At 46.7% G+C, this 14096-nt stretch overlaps 1 protein-coding gene across 1 annotated transcript in view; it reads left to right on the top strand.

The window, feature by feature from the left end:
* LOC129326358 (erythroblast NAD(P)(+)--arginine ADP-ribosyltransferase-like) overlaps nt 1-12444 on the top strand; it is a 58876-nt gene extending 46432 nt beyond the window's left edge. Inside the window, exons 2-4 of the mRNA XM_054974514.1 lie at nt 6341-6345; nt 8162-8894; nt 12344-12444. Coding sequence (XP_054830489.1) covers nt 6341-6345; nt 8162-8894; nt 12344-12444 — 839 coding nt within the window. The remainder of the gene's footprint in view (nt 1-6340; nt 6346-8161; nt 8895-12343) is intronic.
* Nucleotides 12445-14096: the final 1652 nt, after the last annotated feature.

Below are 14096 nucleotides of genomic sequence, written 5' to 3'. Positions count from 1 at the left end.
TCTCTTGTCCCCTCCGTCAGCCGAAGATCCTTTTTTTTTTTGCTTTTGAACAGTATGTCACCTTTCCACCCAGATAGGTTCCTACAGTGCCGAACATCAAGGCATTAAAAGGATTTAAAACATTAAAGCAGCATTGAAAATGTAGATGTGAACATTTAACGACACAGTAAAAAGCATACAAACACAAGACAACCAGGGGATAGGAACAAGAAGAGTTTACTGGGGGCTGGCCAAATGAAACCCGAAAGTGTTCACCCACTGGTGGAAGACAGTGACGGAAGGAGACAGACGAATTTCCGTGGGGAGGGAGTTGCAAAGTTTGGGTGCCTCCACCGAGAAGGCCCTTTCTCAGGTGCTACTTGTCTAGGGTCAGACGGCAGAGGCACCCGAAACAAGGTCTCTGAAGATGATCGGATTGGATCCTCAATCCAAGGGAGAGACTTCTGTCATTTTAATCATGTATACGCTACACTAGTGTCAAACTTCTATTCCTCAGGTTCACACACTTGGTCTGTAGTTCCTTTGCCTCCCTTTCCCCTTCCAGGCGAGCTCAGTCTCTGTTCAGGCAAGCTCACTCTCTGTCCAGGCAAGTTCAGTCCCCATCCATCCCTGCTTCCTGCCTTGAGGTCCAACTTCAAAAGCAACAATACTGTGACGTGCTAATGAAATAAAGACTTATCAACCACTTTCAAATGACTTATTTTGTTATTGCCAGAAACAAACTGCTGTTCAATATTTCTCAGTACACACAGTCTTCATATAGACCCATACCGATAACCTTCTCTAGGAGCAGCAACCAACGTTTATAGGAGTGATACCTGAATGGAAGTGTATGAATCTTGGAATCCATGTTGGTGGGATAACCATCTTGGATAAAGATTCAGAAAAAGGACCCTACAAATGAAGCGGTCAGCCCGTTAGATGGTCTTCTCTGCTTGCACTACTTGGACTTGGACTCAGCATCTAAACCTGTGGACTTTTTGAACTTGGCATAATAATTTGTAACTGTATTTGTTCTGAAGGAATACCAATTGTTCACGGGCTATACCATCATTATGACTCTGCACCAGCACTTTATGTATGGGTTGGTCTATATGAAGACTGTGTGTACTGAGAAATATCGAATGGCAGTTTGTTTCTGGCAATAACAAAATAAGTCATTTGAAAGTGGCTGATAAGTCTTTATTTCGTTAGCACATCACGTATTGTTGCTTTCGGTTACTGGCTTTCATGACTCTCCGTACTTATTTGAGGTCCAATTTCAGCATCACGCTGTGGGGGGGGGGGGAGTGGTGTTACACATGTCCCGGTGCCTTCTTGAAACTGGGTCCTGAGCGACCACATGTGCAATCTTAGCACAAGAAGAATTCGAAATGTGAGTGGTGATTGTGCTGGTGCGCTCACCTCGCAAGCCTGGCAGCCTAATTTAAATCACAGGTGCCTGGCGGCCTCTTGCCTGGAATCGCGGGTAAATAGGGCCTGACTCCCTGTTGGTCTGCTTCAGGTTGGGGCTGGATCCAGTTTCCCAGACATGGGAGCGTGCAGAATTCTCAAGCAAATTCTTTCGCTTTAAATTTGCTCTCAAAATCGGAAGCTAATCGGAGTATCTTTCATCATGATTAATTAAGCATACCGCTGAGCAGGCTAGTTTCTTTAAGGTATAGAGTTAATGTCTTTCTACAAGAACACTTAAAATGGTGGCCTTCGGATTAAATCAACAGGCTCGGGGATATTCCCATCGTCCCAAGAAAAGATAAGATTTGGTGCCAGGCGAACTTCTGTGAGGAATTCTACAGTCTTAGTGCCCCCCCCCAAACGTGCTCAGACCCTTGCTTCTGATAAAGGGCCACACAGAGCCAGGACAGAGGGGTGTTTGTGTGGGGGGGTAGAGGGATTGAGAGATTCTTGCAGAACAAACGCTTTTCAGAAAGAGTTGTTCTGACCCAGAAACCTGGACTTTGGGCCTCCACTTTTCTTGGGGCCACCAGTCCCCTGGTGGGGGCGAGGGGTCCCCCACTCCCAGCCTCTGTGCCCCCCCCCCACTGCTTACCTGGCTGGCATGAGGGAAAGATGTGAGGAGCGGGCCCAGGAGACAAGGCACCTCCTGGACAAGCTTGCAGTGGGCACACTCCCTAGCAGGCACGACAACTCGCTTCCTCCATCATTGTGCCTGTCAGTGGGCATGATCCTGCACTTCGCAAGGGTCAATTTTGGCCCCATGTGGAACCTGGGAACAAGCCTGCTGCTAGTGCGATGATGTCACTTCCCGGAAATAGCATCATTGCGTTAGTGCTAGGAGCATGCACATGTTGCATGCACACAGGAAGAAGACATGAGGTCAGCGCCAAGTCCCCCGTTCCCGCCAGGAGGGTATCGGGAACTGGCGCCCTAACTTTTCCGCTCATGTCTTGCTGTCGCTTTCTCCAGCTGTGCCCTTTCTTGGCTATAAGCACCTTGTCTTTTTTGACGGAGGCACTTTTACAGCAGGCAGTAAGGACGCAGAATTTCAACTGAGGAATCATTTCCCAACATGGTTACATACTACATGCTGTCAGGCTGTGGAGAAACACACAGAAACCATACTTGCTTTGGTTGTTGTGGATTTTCCGGGCTGTATAGCTGTGGTCTTGGCATTGTCGTTCTACAGGAACGACAATGCCAAGACCACGGCTATACAGCACGGAAAATCCACAACAACCATCGTTCTCCGGCCGTGAAAGCCTTCGACAACATACTTGGCTTTGTTTTATTTCACTTCAAAACAATCTTGATGGCCCATGTCCTGCCCATCAGACTTAGCTCATATGCCTTGTAGCTACATCTGTGTTCTGCACAGCACCTAGCCCAACACCGGCAATCTTTTTTATTTTAGTGAAGAGGGGATAAAGTCAATTAAACTGAAAATAAACTTTTAAAAACGGCAATATAAGGCGACATTGTCCTCTGGTGGCCAGTTCAGGAAATGCATGTGAAATATTTCCCCCCTGAGCTCCTAGCAGTAGCCTTGAAGATACCCAAATCGCCATGAAAGCAGGGAACACCAGTGAGACGCCACATGTTGGGATTATTGACACCCAGTAGGAGGCTGCCTACTTCCTCTTTGTACGTCATTAAGTGTGGGCTGAATGGCCTTGCATGCGGGTGTAGTAACCAGAGGCCACAGCTCTGAGTAAAAACAGGCACTGCTGTGTCGTTCCTCCAAGGCGCCCAGGCACCAGGGGCCATCCGGGTCTCTACCCAGTCCTGCTCCACCCTCCTGGTTTTCCTGACCCTCGGAGGGGTTTTTTCCTCCCTCTTTCAATACACCAGTGCCACCACCTGGCCTTTGTAGGTATTACGCACCAAGAAGACCAGGGCTTCCGTCTCCCTTTCTCTGCATTGCTGTTTGAATGCCCCACACTTCATGCCTGCAGGGAGTACTTACAGTATTTGCACCATTGTGGGGGTTAGTGCTGCTTTCACAGTGGCAAAAGAAGGCACGAGGAAGCGCGTCACTGAGTGGATGCAGCCTGGTACACTGCGGAGAGGCAGAACCTGAAGAGGGAGTGAAGCCAACAACACTCGTTTGGGCCAAACGTGATATTTTATTTCTCAGAGTTTCACTGCCAGCTGCTCCTTCCCTCGACAAGGAAAGAACACTTTCTCTCCAGTCTGAAGAGACAAAACAAAGGCACAGAAAGATTCAGGCGCAGAAAAGGTGACAGGTGGGGGGGGCTGGGGGTTCCTTCTGCGGCTTCTCTGACATGAAAAACGGCCTCCTGCTCTACATGCCACCTTTCAGCTGCTGCCTCTTGACGGCTTCTGTGCAGGCTTCCTTTTCATTTTCTTTAAAAACAAAAAAAGCAGGAGAGGGAAGAAATTAGTGTTGCTCCCCCCCTTACCTGTGAGGGTACAACGGGGGGCTGTCTTGCCCTGCAGTCTAAGAGCTTGATTTGCTAAGCGAGGGTCAAGACTTCTGGAGGCATCATTCATTCCAACAGGGGTCTTCCCACCTCCCTCCGTCTGTTTCCTAAGAGATCCTTTTTGTCGTTCTTGCACAACTGGACAGATCTGCGGCACAACCCCATGCAATGACATTCCTTCAGCTGAGCAGCGTAGCAGGTGTGACGCTAGCAAGGAGAGCCCAAATCGGATCTAATTGCCTTCTGGGCTAACGTCACCTTTCTGCAAGTTGTCTGCAGAAAGGCAGCTTTTCAAATCCTGCAACACCCGACTGATTACAGAGGGGACCGTTACTCCAATCAGAGAATCACCATGAGGGAGGCACGGTCTGTCTATTGAGGCTGAGGGAGACCAAAATTGCTCCAGATGCTGAAGCTCTGCAAAGTAGTTTGGAGTTGAAGTAAGAGAAAAGCCTCACTCATAGCCTCTCCGGTGTGTCACCCCACCCTGGGCTCAACCTCTGATCTCATCCAGATCAAAGCTTGTGTGTGTGTGTGTGTCATGCCCTCAAGTCATAGCTGACTTGTGGCGACCCCTGGTGGGGTTTCCGAGGCAAGAGACTATCAGAGGTGGTTTGTCATTGCCTGCCTCTGCAATCCTTGTCTTTGTTGGAGGTCTCCCATCCAACTACTAACCAAGGCCGACCCTGCTTAGCTTCTGAGATCTGACGAGGTCAGGCTCACCTGGGCTATCCAGGTGAGGGCAGATTCAAGCTTAGCAGGACAGAAACCACAGCGCCCTGAAGGAAACATCTGAAACCTTAGTTCAAAGGCTTCTCAAAGGCTTCTTCCATCTTCCATTTCTCCTCTCCCCTCCCCCGCCCCCCGCCCATGAAAGCAGCCTGAGACGGAAGGGCTTCTGGAACAGATGGGACTTCCACCAAACAGCTTTCAATTATTCCCTTCTACAGATATTTTAAGGATGATGATGATAGCGCACTTATATACCATCCTTGGAGACAGATTCGTGCTCAATCAGTGCAGCAAAGAAAGTCAATGTTATTATTTCCCCCGCGATACATCTGGGGAACTGGGGCTCGGAGGAGGGGCTTACCCAAGGCCCCCTACGGAGTTCATCGCATGAGTGGGAGTCGAACCAGCAGAGCGCTGATTGGCAGCCCCGCCACGCAACCCCTGTGCTGCAGCCCCTCGCAGCCTGTGGGTGGTCAAAGGCTTTTCTAGCAAGGGAGGGGGATCTGGGGCACAGCTGTGCCAGCTAATAAGATCTGGCCTGAATTTCTGGTTCTCTTCCTGATACAGGTACGTAAGCTTTGGGGTGACTAAGGGTGCAAGCCTTTCGGCTGAGCTGGAGGGAAACAGCCAAAGGGCTGATAGCCAAGGGCTGGCTGGGGCGATCCAGAGCAAGACGGCTCAATGGATCCAGCGTGGGGAAAACACAAGGTCAAGCTACAAACTAAAACAAAGATATTCCAAATAACGATTTATTATGAGTGTGCACAAGGTTTTAGTTAAAACAAGGTTAAAACACAGGGCCTAAATTGCAGGCTACGTGCATCTGTTAAAAGTAACTTAAACATTCTCCATATACAGGTGATGCTACAGTCCAATGACCGACGTAAAGACAGACCCATCGCGTTTCGGCCCCCAGGCCTTCCTCAGTGGTCAAGGGTACAATGTTTGTGTTACGGCCCAGTCCAGATTGACGAAACACACCCAAAGACATTGGAAACCAAGCCTCAGAACAATGTGCCAAGCGAAGGTCGTCGTGCGAGTGCAACCTGCCGCCTGCTGCAACCATTTCAATTATACCACACACAATTATACAAGAGACAAGACCACCGGGAACATTTTTATATTGGTTTCTAAATGTGTGGGTGTGTTCGTTTAACGTAACTTGAAATCACGCGTAATTTAGGCCCTATGTTTTTAACTTCTTTTTGACCACAACCTTGTGTACACTCATAATAAATACTTATTTGGAATAGACCCCAGTCATGTCTGGGTTGAGTCTGTGGGGGCTTCCCTACCCCACCCCCTTTTCTTTTTTGTTGTTTCCAATGGAACTGGGACCACAAGTTTAGGTTCCACCACATTTTGTTGTTGCTGTTCTTGGTTCTTGGACTAAATTATCTCTCTTTAGGCCTCCGATGGGGAGACTCAAGATTGAGACATTCACATAAATAAATTACTTACTGTCTGTTCAGGGCGTGGTCTAGGTTCTGGCTGTAGAGAATGTTGTGGTTGTAGTGTTGGTTCTGGCTGTGGTGTCTGGTGTGGTTGTGGTGCCTGGTGTGGTTGTGGTGCAGGTTCTGGTAGTAGTGTGTGTTTTGCAGGTGATGTACGTTGTGGTTCTATTATAGGTCCTGGTTCTGGTATATGGTGTGGTTGTGATGTGCGTTTTCCTGGTGACGTGCGTTGTGATTGTGCATGTTTTACAGGTGAGGTATGTTGGGATTGTGGTAGAGGTTCTAGTTCTGGTGTTTCTTCTGGTTCTGGTATCGGTTCGAGTTGCAGCGGTTCTTGTTTCTGGACTGATTTAGCAAACCTGCAGAAGCAAAGCACAGGGGCGTTCATAGACTTGCATTACAGGATGGACAGTCAGGCGACAACTTGAAACGGAGTTATTAGAAACCGGGGGCTTTTCACATTGAGGCATACGGCAAGCAGCACTGCCGCGGTCTCGTCATACGGTGCCAAGAAAGAAGCAAGCTGACTTACCAAGCTTTCAACTGCTCCCTCTTAAGGACAGAAATGATGAGAAATGCAAAGAGAGCCACTCCGATTAGTGCAGCTATTGCAATGATGAGGGCTAAATTACCTGGAAAGGGGAGGGGGGAGAGAGAGAAGCATTCAGGGCACTCCAGGTATGTCTTGCCTTGCCCTTGTTATGTCACATTAGGGTTGTCAGGGAACTGGACTGCCTTGACGGGAGATCCTGTCAGTCCCCACCAGGTAGATCCCTCAAGCCCCTCTGGAGTGAACACACGTTGGTTCCATAAGAAGCAGTTTTATTAAAACCCATACCATGCAGGTCTGCACTCCTTCAGGGAGTTTGACAGAAGTGGCAATTCAAATCAGGCAATCTATGTTATACTTCATTTGCCTGCGCTTCAAACAACAGTTGGAGTTTTGGCACGCACGCTTACACAGGTTCTGTGAGGCTCAACTTAGTTATGACTATGAATCAGATAGGCAACAGCTTATTCCCAGCATCTGGGGAGAGTAGCTGAAACTGGCATTGAGACACTTCAAGGTTACAGCTAGCCGAGACTTGCATATTTCTCTAAGATAAGTGAGAGGCCCTTGCTTGGGCCCTCAGTAACATCTGCACTACAGTTATGCAGGAAGAGAGTGCATACTAATTAACACACATTAACACAGTCGCATGACAGCAGTAGTCAACAAGGAATGTCAGCAACATGATCATGGCATGTATGTAGACAGACAGACATGACAGATTCCAGATCCCTGGACTCTTCCAGTGGGAGATTGGCAACCAGAACCCCTAGTTCCCTTCTTTGCATGTGCTCCCGTATCGTGTGATGATGTCACTTTGGGGAGTGATGTCATCATGCGGGGTCAAAGGGTGCCGCCGCATGCCTGCTCTCGTCACCACCTGCTCTCACTGCAGCCATGGGCCACTCTTGCCTCCACCGCCACGGCCAGCTCATGCATGAAAAAGTAAGTCCATCTCTCTTCTCCTCAGGGTCTGGTATTAGTCCAGACCCCATCTGGCAATCCTACATACTAACAGATTTTAAACGTTTAAGGTATGATGGATCACATGGTCCTGTTAAGAAAATCTCAACTCTCTTTAAACGCTTATTTATCTTGGGCCATAGAGGGTAGAATTTCTTTGTATCTTTATCCAGCCACAAGGACACTTACAGTGCAGTCATACGTAGGGTTGTCTGCAGGTGACTCTTATTGGGGGCTGGCCGGCAACGTGGTGACACATTTAATCACAGAGTTGTGGGTGAATGCTAGAGCGTCCTCCAATGCGATGACATCACTTCTGAGTCGTGCCAGAAGTGACGCAATGGCATCAGACCACCGCCCTTCCCATTTCCTTTGCTGCCTAGCTTGGCAGTGGTGGAGCCAGCAGGGGGTGGAGGTCTCTTGCCACAGCAGGAGACCTGTCAAGCTTGCCACAAGCATAGTTACACCTTGCTTAGCCCATTCTGGGGCCCAGGCACGCCGTCCCTCTCTCAGCCTGCCTTTGCTCTAGCTGTCTGCCCACATATTCCTTTCTGATTCAGGTCTTCAGTTTCTCCATAGAAAGAAGCTTCTCATCGATCCGAGAGGTGCCATTTGACATGGCCACAACCTCTTTTGATGACCAATACAACGGCTGCCAGGATATGATGGAGGATAAGGTGGGGGCTCTCCTCCGCACTGAGTTTGCCGATACCATCTATGCCAAGGTCTGGGAAAATGCAACTGCCAAGTGGGACGAGATGAAGGCCTCTGCCTCAGTCCCCAAAGACCTCAAGCCGGAGTACGCCATCGCGGCCTTGGCCTACACACGGAAAGAGGCCTTCTTATATCGCGATTTAAACAGAGCTGTAAGGAAAGGGGAGAGCGAAGAGTATTACCTCAGGGCCTTCCACTTCAAGGCCTTCCATTTCCTCTTGAGAGCCCTTCAAGTCCTGCGGGCCAACGCCAGTCCCAAGTGCCACGAAACGTACCGCGGGGTCAGAGGTGCCAGCTTCATTGCGGAGCCCTCCGAGAAGGCCCGTTTTGGATACTTTGCTTCCTCCTCGCTGGACAAGGACCAGGCCATGAGCTTCGGAAAGGACACCTTCTTCACCATCGAGACCTGCTACGGGGGCTACATCAAGGAGTTCTCCTTCTTCCCAGAAGAGGAGGAGATTCTGATCCCACCCTTCGAGGAGTTCCAGGTGGCAGAGGTCACAGAGACGCCTGACGGGGTCCACATCCGTCTCATCTCCGCTGGAATATTCAGCAAGTACAACTGTGTATATGTCAAAGGTAACCATGTGAGCAACTTCCAAATTCGGAAACCAGTAGAGCTCAAGGTCCCCCAATAGCCTAGAATGTGACGTCCAGCTTAGGCACAGCCGTGTCTGTAAATTCCTTTATGCAATCCAGACCAGGGTGTCTGGCAAAACCACTAGGAACAGATGCAATGAATTCTATTATATTATATTATATTATATTATATTATATTATATTATATTATATTATATTATATTATATTATATTATATTATATTATATTATATTATATTATATTATATTATATTATATTATATTATATTCTGCCTTTCTCACTGAGACTCAAGGCAGATTATATAGTGTGAGATGAGTACAGTCAGTATCAGGGACATTTCCCTACAGCATCAAGGACATTTCCAGAAACAATGCCATAGGGTAAATAAATACAAGTTTATAAAGACATAGCATTAGCAAGGATCTAATACAGAGCTGAAGAATTGCTGAAACAGAACATAAGCAATTCTAGGACTGACATTACACAGCATGAAACAAAGGTAGTTCGTAGGAGTACATATTTAATTTGCTTGAAGAGCAAATAGAGCAGATGGATCAGGTAAGCAAGCCAAGCTACATATGAAAAGCAAGACCAAAAAACCGCTTGTGGGTATGCATGTGCGCACACACAGAAAGTCAGTAGTCAACATCCTTTGTCAACAGCAAGTATAATTTAATGATTATACTTTAATGATTATGATTAAATCTGGAATCTGAGCAACTCTCATCCAGGTAATCCCACTGAAATTTTAGGGTGGGGGCACAGTATGACCCAGAAATGTGACGGCGCAGAGGAAGGCGATGGGGTCAGACTGGAATTATCCCCGGTCTTCCACAGCACTGTTGCCACCCAAGAAGGGCTGCCCTGGAGGCGGTTCAGAAACTGCCCTCATTGCAGAATTCTGCAGCTTCGGTAACCAAAACGGTTAAAAAGGGGGGGGGGGAATCATTATGTATAAATGTCAAGGTCAATGCAAAAAAGCAAAAAAAATTAATAAAATTGCAAACAATGTTTATTTTATTTATTTATTTTATTTATATTTAATTTACATTCCGCCCTCCCCACATCAGCAGGCTCAGGGCAGATCACAACCAAGTTTAAAAACATATTTCATTATATATACAATTTAAAATCATAAACATCCCAATACACAGATTAAAATACATGTAAACATATTCACACACACACACGTGTGTGTATGTATGTATGTAAACACAGCAGCACATAATCCAGACGACCACCTATTTAGCCATCTTCAGGGTATTTTGCCAGGGATGCATGAGAGATGGAAGGTGTCACTAGAAGGGAGGGCATATCAGTACTCCCCCGGCTAGGGGGCACCGCCCGGCATCAACCATATGCCTGGCGGAACAGCTCCGTCTTACAGGCCTGGCGAAATGCTAATAAATCTCGCGGGGCCCTGGTCTCATTGGACCAGAGTGTTCCAAACAATAAAACTGGGTAGTTAAAACAACGGAAGTCTGGTTCCGCTGATAAGTACTTTATCTGTGTAAAAAGTATTGAACAAATCTCCCTGAACACACAGAGATCTCACACGTTAAAGACTGCTTACAGATGGCCTAGTACTGTTAGAATATACATCATCATAATATACATGGCGCCAAGTGCATTTCGGACGTGAGGCTTTTCTCAGTGGTCTTAATTTATTTAATACACACCATATGATACATTCTTAAATGACAGAATGAGCGACCAAGCACAGAATAAACATAAAAAGGATAGAAATGATCATGGGATGAGTAGATGCCACTTCGCCATGCAAAAACATTGGGACTGTCAAAGGCACCGTGGTATAAATGAGGGTTTTTTGGTAGACCTCGATAAGCCAGGTCAGTTTCCCGCAAGTTTCCATGGGAAGTGTAGTGAGAAAGAACGGCCGCTCGATGCGATTCTCTGCCAGGGAGAGAAACCTTCCCACCACTTGAGGACTATTTTGAGGTGGGCAGCTCACGAAGCCAGCAGCCAGCCCCACCTGCCTGCCCTCCTTGCCATGTGGTGATGGTGCCCAGCACTCCCTCCTCTGCCCACCTCAGCAGGAGTGCTCGCGGATGCCTCAGCCACCAACTCCCATGGAAGGACTGAGCGATGCCGTGCGCGCTCCGTCGCCTCCCTGGGACCGAGGGCTGCAGCACAGTCCACGCAGCCCCCTCTGGCCACCGCTGGCACATTTCCTCCTTGCAGAGTGTGGAGTGCATTTAGGGCAGAGAGGGGAGCACGTCAGCGGCGGCCAGTCGACTACGCCCCAGCCCTCAGTCCTAGGGAGGTGGTGAAGCGTGCGAGGTGTTCGCTCCATCTCCGAGTGGGACCTGGTGGCCGCAAGCGCGCCTGGCTGGAGCTGGAAGAGAAGGGAGCACTGGGCACCACCACTGCATGGCGAGGCGGGCATGCAGGCGGGCTGCCTGCTGGCTTCCTGGGCTGCCCTCTTCCATATTTGTGATGTTCGTTTGAATGTCTGAATTTTTATACTGTTTTATTGCTTTTATGATGAAAGTATATGAATGTTTTTTATCTGCTGTAATCCACCCTGGGCCTGCTTGCGGGGAGGGTCCAATAAAAGTCTAAAATAAATAAATTAATAAGTAATTAAATAAAATATGGTCCTCAAACAGTGGGAGGGGAGAATTGCACCGAGTGGCCATCCTTTCTCACTACACTTCCCATGGAAACTTGCGGAAAACCAACACGTGTTCTTCACATGTTGGATGTCTTGTGTAGTTTCCCTCTAAGCCATTTGAGCATCTCTGTATAAGATGTCTTATGTAGACAGTCTCGGGGAGAAGGGAATTAAAAGCCAGCCTTGAAGAACTCAAGGAAGCAAAAGCGGGAATTAATCTTTTAAAGGAAATACGAGCCAAAGTGGTCACTATAGGGGCAGAAGAGACATCAGGGCCGATTCCAGATGACTAACCTTAAGTCGCTTCATGCCGCCCTCTTCTGGATCGCAACGGGGAAAATGCGAAATATTGCGTTTCCTCGCGCGAGTTTTGCGCATCGTCGCGCAAAACTCGCGCGAGGAAACACGGTATTTCGCATTTTCCCCATCGCGATCCGGAAGAGGGCGGCATGAAGCGACTTAAGGTTAGTCATCTGGAATCGGCCCTGGAGATAATTCTACGGAAGAGGCTGAGGGACCTTTCAGCAATCTGGAAAAGAGGCACAAGGAATGCTTCCAGGGTGGGTGAATGCCACTAACTCCACAGGCAGCACATGCTCCATAGCCAAGGCCGGCTCTATGTCCTATGCAACGGAGGCAGCCTGCCCTGGGACTCCTGCTCAGCATCCCGGCCTTTTCAGAGGGGAGGATTGCAAAGCAGTATTTATTAATTTATAGCCTAATTTACCATTTCAGCCCAGGAAAAGGAGCTACTTACAGAGTTAACCCAACCTGCTTTTTTTTGTCTTAACAGATGCAGGTCTGAGCCATTTATTTGCTAATGTCCGAATGCCCTTCCTCTTCTGGGGATTTCTTCTCATTGCTGGTGCCCTTGGAGACCCGGGATTTCTCTGAACACAGTGTCAGCCTTTCCATTTCCTAGTATTTTGCAGAATCCGCCACTGGGGATGAAATGGGGCAATAATGTGAAATGTAAAGGAAACCAGACATTGGCTTTAGCTACAATACCTAGCAACAAGTGCCAAAGAGGTTTTTGCAGCCCAAAATATGCAGTTAGATTGAATTTCATTATTAGTTTGCAATTTCTGAATTACTCTTTTGCTGCTGCAGTAGTCATTTAAATGTCTCACTTGATGAAATAATGAGATGGGAACAAGATTGCCAATTGGCCTGGAAGAAAAGGTCGCTTCGCAGAGGTTTAATATTCAGAAATGTGAGGCTGGAGCCTGCGTGATGTGGAGGATTCATGGCACCAGCCAGTATCTGCTGCAGATCAAAACCAGTTTAGAAACTGGCAACCTTAGGTAGCAAGAAATGTAACACAAACATTTTTCATTTTTCTGAGATTGCTTAAGAGTTCCAAATGTGTACCATTAATATATGTTAAAACTCCACAATGGGTTTCACCTTTGGAAGCTTTTACACAACCGAATGTATTTTCGATGGATAAGATAGTTGGATATAAAGAATTATTGGACGAGAAAGGGGTTTTAAAAACAAAAGAAGAGCTATTAAAGCAAAATATTAATTTAGATTGGTGGTCAAGGACACAGATCGAGTCTAAATACCATAAAGACAAAAAGTAGGGAGGGTTCTACACAGAACAAACTAAATTTGAATAACTGTTATGTGACTCTGATGAAAAATGGATTAAAAAGATGTATGTATTTTTCATGCAAACGAAGAAGGGAAATGAAGTGGTAAAAATTGTAAGACTAAATGGTTACAAAATTTGGGACAGGAAATTGAACTAGAACAATGGAATAAAATATGGAAGGTTAACATGAAAATAACGAAATCAATTAACTTGAAAGAGAATTTGTATAAAATGTTTTATAGATGGTACTTAATTCCGGATAGATTGGCTAAAATGTATAAGAATACACCAGATAGATGCTGGAAATGTAAAGAATGTACAGGAATTTTCTATCACATGTGGTGGACCTGTAGAGTTGTACGTAGATTTTGGATAAGGACACATACACTGCTTCATACAATCTTACAGATACCAATACCTTTTAGGCCAGAACTGTTTCTACTGAACTACAATCCAGATTAATTTAATAAGGATCAAAAACACTTTATAATACATGCAGTGACAGCAGCCAGAATTTTATTAGCATTTTATCGGAAACAACAAATAACACCAATCCAAGAAGAACTTGTGGGAGAGATTATGGAAACAGCGGAAATGGACAAACTGACAATAATATTAAAAGGGAAAATGGAAGAAGAATTTGCCGGACCTTGGATACCGTTTTATAATTGGATTACAAATAAGCATAAAGACTTGAACTTGCCAAGAATGTAAAAGGACTTAAATATGTTGTTCAAATCTATACTGAGCAGTGTTGTAAGTGGACCATAATAGATATGTTTACTTTTCTTTGTTCTTTTCTTTTTCGTAGTTTTCTCTCTTTCTTCCCTGTTTCCACGCCCTTTTCTTTTCAACTGTTTACCTAAGTGAAACCAAGAGCCCCGTGGAGCAGAGTGGTAAGCTCTTGGCTACTTGGCAGTCCCAGCCTGGGACCCTCCTTTAGAGAAAC

Source organism: Eublepharis macularius, chromosome 3 (genome assembly GCF_028583425.1).
Source record: "Eublepharis macularius isolate TG4126 chromosome 3, MPM_Emac_v1.0, whole genome shotgun sequence".
NCBI classification, from domain to species: Eukaryota; Metazoa; Chordata; class Lepidosauria; order Squamata; family Eublepharidae; genus Eublepharis; species Eublepharis macularius.
The sequence above is the reverse complement of the archived record's forward strand: the minus strand, read 5'-3'. Positions and strand labels throughout refer to the sequence as shown.